Genomic DNA, 6,360 nt, shown 5'->3' with positions numbered 1-6,360 from the left:
TTTCAAATTTCAGAATTTCTCGCGCAGTAATAATCATATATATAAAAGCAGAATATTCCCAAATATTTATATTTAATTTAAATTTAATTTATATTTAATTATTCAACAAACATAATTATATAATATTACATGTATAATATAATTAGCTCTTAAAAATCATTCAAAACCATTTTAAGAACTCAAAATTGCACTCGATACTAAATAAAATTATCAAATATTTGATAACGTCGATAAGCATCTTTAGGACTCGCTTTCTCGGCGCAAAGACGGCCGGGCGACGATCCTTCGAGCTCGAAAAAAGGGGGTCCGATTTATTCCTCACAGCCTCCTCCTAACCGCAAATTGCCAGGCAACTTACGTCGAAACGTGCCGTCGAGTCGGAGAGGGAGAACGCACCGATAAAACTACATTCGCGCTCTTTCGTCGCTCAGTTCCACTCACGGTTCACGGTGCACGCATCGCGCGCTGACGTCATCAAACGAGACCTCGTCTCGTCGCCCGAAGCGCAGAAGCGGCTGACGCAGTCGCGAGGGAGCAAGAAGATAATAAGAATAAGAATTGATAAGAAGAGGAGAATATCGAGCGCAAGAGCGACAGAGAATTATACGCCAGAGAAAGACAGAAAGAGAGAGAGAGAGATCGAGGAACGGGAGGAGAAATGCACCGAGAGCGAGAAGGACGGGAGGAACGCGGCGAGCGGCCAATCGGCGACTCGGGGCACCCGCGAGCGTAGGGCGTAGGTGTGGGTCTCGCATTCGTCAGCGGCATCGGGGCCGGCGATGATCTCGGCGACACGCTCGATGGAGGTTAGGTTCGCCCGCGAGCCACGACGACGGTAAAAGAGTGTTTGTTGGCTGCGAGGGACCGCGAGAAGCCTTCCTTTCGCGCGTATCGCGTACGTACGTGCGTCACGCGACCGCGTATCAATCGTGTCGAGTGTGACCTACCGAGCCTGCCCTCAAACGGAGTGAATAATGTCGAGCAGCGTGTGCCACGCGCCCCTGCCAGCCCGAATGGAAGCGTTCACCACGAGGCTCTGCCTGCGTGCGGTCGACCAGTATGAGCGGCTTCTTCAGACGCACTTCAACAAGGTACGCCTCGCCCCCGTCCCGCGAATTTCCCGGACCCCTCCCTCCCCCGCCGAGGCGCGTCAGCCGCGTCCGTCGCGAATGTCAATCGCGAAACGGCCATTAAATGTCAACGGAATGCGAAATGCGAGATACCCCGCGAGGACGTTCCCGCATCGCGCAGCTGTGCGTATATGCTTTAGATTGATGTAAATCGCGAACGCAAAAAGATCCCGTCGTAATGTAATACGTGTAATCTGTTAATCGGCACGCACATGCGTACGTGCACGCACGGGGGATTGAAACGTGTCGTCCCAACGTCGATTCGAATCGTCGGTTCGACCACCCGGTTTCCAACGGAAGATCATTGACCTGGTGTATCCACCCCACTTGCCAGCGCTCCGCGTCCACGATTTCATCTCGCTCGACGAACGAATGTATCATACACGGTGTATTAAAAGTACAAAGATAACTTGTATTCGCGCGGCTTAATTCGGTCCAAAGTCGGCCCGGAATTCGTAACGTCAAATGTCCGTAATCGCTCGCCAGTTTGCCGAGTTTCGTCCTATCGAAGAGCTGGCGAATAGCATCGCGAGAGATACGCTTGTCTCTCCGATGGAATTATGGTAATTTATTATCGCAAATATTTGCGCGCGCGTGCGTAAAATCATTTTTCGCCACGCGAAAGAGACACACTTGTGCGTATGTATTTGCGTGCGTGTGTGTGTGTAGGTGTGCGTATGTGTACGTACAAACTGGCGCAACAGGAGGTCGCTCGAGCGCAGTGACGTACACCTTCTTTCGAGCATCGCCTTCCGACTTTCTTCGCCGAGGAAACGACCGAGGATCCTTTCCACGAACGCGAGCATTCGTTCTTACAGCAGAAAATCGTCTTATCTCACGACATCGCGCGATGCATTAATCATTGATAAACCTTGATACGAGAGATACGTGTAAAAAAATAACGCGCGATCCATGTTTTTCCTATTATGTGACGCACGCGATCAGCTATGCAGTTTTAAAAATATATTTAACGCCTTAATAAATGCACGTGTGCCAAAGGTTTACTATTGATTATGACGCAATTTCGAGAAAAAAAGAACGACCATCGTTCGATAATTCCGGCAAAATTCGCTCGGCCAGGAAGGGCGATCCGGTTTCGAGGACGGTAAAAGGATGCCCTAGGGTTTCGCGGAGCGGTACGCGACTGCGAGAGAGATCGCTCGAGGCGCGCGTTGACACAGTTTTCGAGCGCGAGCGCGGATACACTTGTTACCGTCGAGCGGAACGCCGCGAATCACGCGTTTCGCCTCGTGAAATTGAGGTATGACAATTCCACATGCACGTCGAGAATTAAATACGCGGACGACGTAAAAGCGAGAAGGATAACGTCGAGCGTTGCGAGAATTTAAGGGCCCTCCTCCTCGTGGCAGACGCCACGTGTATTTATAAAAGCGCGCCGTTTATCAGCCCGATTATTTTCGCCACAAAAGCCGCATTACGGCGATTCGCGACGCGATGAATGGCCGAGGGTGAGACGCGTCAAATTTGACAGGCGAGACCGCGCGCGGAGGCGCAATTAACATTCATTAACGCTCATTTATTTTTCCTCGACGAATCGCGAGAGAGTCTCGTTTTGTACACACATACGATCGCCTGTTTTTGTCTACGGTTTGTTTTTCCTTTCCGCGATACCGTATCTTTACCGGGTATCTTTACCGTGTCTGCCGATCTTACTCGCTCTTGACGCGTCGAAAATTTTTGCTACGCTCTAGGTAAAGAAACAATTTAATGACTCATCTTTAAATCACTGAGCAATCTTCGATAATTTACGGCAATTTATAACGATCTTCTGTTCGCGTGGATGCGATCAAGGTATCGTGCAATTACAATTTTTGCGCAAATCGAATAATGATATCTTTAGAGTAACGTTTCCGCTTTTTGTTCGAATCCCTCACCGCAGAAATTATGATTAATTGTTATAGTAGAAAAAGAACCTTAATTGACAGCAAGAGAGAGAGGGGGTATATTCTCTCCGTGTTTTTTTCTCTTCTCTGGAATTTTAATGGCATACGTCAAACGGAAGAAAACTAGAAATCGCGCGTCAACAGAAAAAAGATTAATTAACTGAAAAATAATTTGCATGAAGAAATCTGTAGTATATCTGCATAATCAACAAGTGGAATGTGGTGCGTGTCATTTACCATCATCTATATACAGCACCTCGCATTATTATGAGCCTCGACATTTCGATCGGTCCCCGGGACGACCGGTACAATTCGAATAAAAGACGCCAATGACGTCAATGGATAGTTCGAGAGAGAGAGAGAGAAAGAGTCGAAATATTTACGAAACGATCGTGCTCTCGTAGTCTTTTTCTGCGATCTCTCGAGGAACGCACGAATATCCGTACGAATATCGCCGGCTGCGGTTGACATACGTTTCCTTTCTTTTCTTCTTCCTGTCTCTTGTTGTATAATGAGAGATAAATTTGTACGATTTATTCTCTGTTCGGTACGATTCGTTCGATTAATTTTTCTCGTGTAATCAATGTTTACGTCCGAGCATAGGAGAGCCAATGATCGAGGTCGAAATCACGGCCGAATTACGACGCGGACCTTGCCACGAAGATTAAAATGAATGGCGTATCGCGAAATCGAGCATTCGCATCGAAAAGTGGCGAAAACGCGACTTAACGCGAATAATGATAAACAACCTTCGAACGATTTCTCTATCGAAAAGCGGTCGGAATAACTCTTGGGGATTCGATCTTGGAATCGTTGATCGCGATCGAAGGAATATCAGTTATCGCCTCGGATATTTTGTTTCGCGTATCGTTTCCCCGGTTCCGGACGACTGAAATTTCGAGGCGATTGGATTAAATTCTTAGTAGATCTCTCTGGTTGCAGCCCTCGAGCAAGGAGCAGACCCGATTGAGCAATCATGATTCGACGGGCAGCAAGGATCACCGTCGACATAAGGATGGGTCCGGCAGTAGCAACAGCAGCAGCAGCTACAGCGCTTTCCGTCAATGGCGACGAAGCACCTCGACGGGCTCCCACAACAGCCGCTCCAGCAGCGCCGGCTCCAGATCGTCTCACTCGCTCGCCAAATTGCCCAATGATCCGGCCACCATCCGGAAGATGGAACAATTCCCCCTGGTCCTGTCCGACGCGACGATGCCGGACGATGCCGATCTCTCCCTGAAATTTCTCGCCCTGGTACGTGTGCACCTACTTTCCAAATACTCGATTAATTATCGTTATTCGTTTTCTATGAAAAAATTGTCTCAACGTAACAACTTTGCGATGCTGCAGAATGCTCTGGATCTGACGGCGCCGGCGAGCGATGTGCTGCTGAAGAACCGATTAAAGTCCTGGTTTCAATTGTCGGGCCATCCGGATGGTTTCGCACCTGCCGGTCCGGGCACTGTCTGGAAAAGGAAAACGGGCGGCGCCGAAAACACAGAGCGCATCGTTTATGAGACTCTGAGCAAAGAAGAAGCGTTGCGGGATTGCATACCGAGGTATATATAAAATACTTTTGTCTTTTATTAAAGTGATGTAAGTGATAAAGAAAGAACGTAGCGGAATGCTTAATGTGTCGCCATCTCAGATATTAAATATCGCTCTTTTCAGATATTACCGAGAGGTCGAATACAAGGGCGATACGTTTATCGAGCTGCAGGATTTGCTGTTTGGTTTCAACGATCCCCACGTGATGGATATCAAGATGGGCACGCGGACCTTTCTCGAGTCCGAGGTATCCAAGACCACCGCCAGGCCGGATCTCTATCAGAAGATGATAGCCGTCGATCCGGACGCGCCGACCCAGTTGGAGCACGAGCAACGCGCCGTAACCAAATTACGGTATATGCAATTCCGTGAGCAACAGAGCTCGACTTGCAGCCACGGTTTTCGCATCGAGGCGATGAAATTGCCGGGCGCGCCACCGATCACTGATCTCAAGAAGGTCAAGTCGCATTCGGATGTACTCGACATCATAAGGCAGTTTCTCGATAGGCGCGAGGACACCCGTCAAAAAATTCTTGCACGCCTCAAAAATTTACGAATCAAGATTGAAGAGTCCGAATATTTTAAATCCCACGAGGTATTATATTATTTTATTTTTTTAAACTTTTATACATCGATTGTCATTGAATTTCATACATTTATTCATCTCATGATATTTTGACTATATATGCTTGATTGTAAAAATGTATGACATTATTGCATCTTTCATTACACAGGTGATTGGCAGTAGTATCTTTATAATCTACGATAGCGAAAAGGTGGGCGTTTGGCTAATAGATTTCGCAAAGACACGCGAGGTACCGAATGGACGGAAGCTTACGCATAGGCGTCCTTGGGAGGAAGGCAACCATGAAGAGGGTTTTCTATTTGGATTAGACAATCTAATTTCGACCATGGAAGAAATTTTCTCCATAAATACTAAATAAATTTGCACGGCAACGTTCAGAGATATTTCTTTCTGCACTAAAAACATTTTTTCGAGCGAAAAAAGTATTTGTATTACATCATTTCTTTTTGTTTAAATAATCTTCAATTCAATAGTCGCATCATAATCGAAAAGTAGAATATAAGTAAGAAGTTTTGATAATCATAAAAGTGACGTGTACTAGTACTTGTTTCTTTTTCACTCACTTTTTTTGATCGCAAGTTTTCGACGTGTTCGCTATTTATGTCATCGATATATATATGTATTGGTATTTTAACACGAAAGACTGCTTTCTATTGCATTTCGCGCGAATTTTTGTAAGAGACATCTTGAAACGAAATCCGCAACGCATTACTCCATGTACAAACGTGTAATGTACAAAAGTAGTTTTTAAGATAGCGATAAGTAACTCTAATTTGTAAATTAGGCGAAACTTATTTATGAGAAGTGCTTATACGTTATAGGAATAATAATGATAATAACAATGCGTTCTTACTTTTTCTAAAGAGTACTCGTCGCGTGCTCGATCGCTTCGTGTGTTTGAACTTGTAGTAAGGAATAAATCTTCATATACATTTATGTAAATTAGTTTTTCTATTTTAGATATATTAACGTGTCCTTAAAAAACCCGTAAATTCGATAGTTGTATTTATATAATTAAAGCATTTTTTTTTTTCATTTTTTTACACGTACAATCTGCAGCTACAAATTATTCAACAATATACAACATTTTTATTATTTTATTTAAAACAAGTATAATATATAACACATTTTATCTATATTATTTTTTTCACGATTTGGAAAAGAAAAAGAGACATTAGTCATAATGGAGTAA

The 6,360-nt window shown here is 44.9% G+C and overlaps 1 protein-coding gene across 4 annotated transcripts; it reads left to right on the top strand.

Moving 5' to 3' along the window:
• The first annotated feature begins 411 nt into the window (after positions 1–411).
• On the top strand, positions 412–6,110 carry LOC105251357 (inositol-trisphosphate 3-kinase homolog). Of its 4 annotated transcripts, none has more exons than XM_020027587.2 (5): positions 412–1,091; positions 3,961–4,288; positions 4,385–4,593; positions 4,706–5,177; positions 5,317–6,110. In XM_020027587.2, exons 1-5 carry the CDS (start codon positions 1,060–1,062, stop codon positions 5,524–5,526), a joined length of 1,251 nt encoding a protein of 416 aa, XP_019883146.1. In that variant the 5' UTR covers positions 412–1,059; the 3' UTR covers positions 5,527–6,110. The 4 variants fall into 4 exon arrangements, with proteins under 4 accessions (XP_019883146.1, XP_011256415.1, XP_011256417.1 ...); XM_011258113.3 differs by having other exon boundaries at positions 415–1,091; positions 3,977–4,288; XM_011258115.3 differs by lacking the exon at positions 412–1,091 and adding an exon at positions 1,674–1,693 and having other exon boundaries at positions 3,977–4,288.
• Positions 6,111–6,360: the final 250 nt, after the last annotated feature.

This window comes from Camponotus floridanus, unplaced genomic scaffold, assembly GCF_003227725.1.
Source record: "Camponotus floridanus strain SB8 unplaced genomic scaffold, Cflo_v7.5 scaffold1, whole genome shotgun sequence".
Classification (NCBI taxonomy): Eukaryota; Metazoa; Arthropoda; class Insecta; order Hymenoptera; family Formicidae; genus Camponotus; species Camponotus floridanus.
The sequence above is the reverse complement of the archived record's forward strand: the minus strand, read 5'-3'. Positions and strand labels throughout refer to the sequence as shown.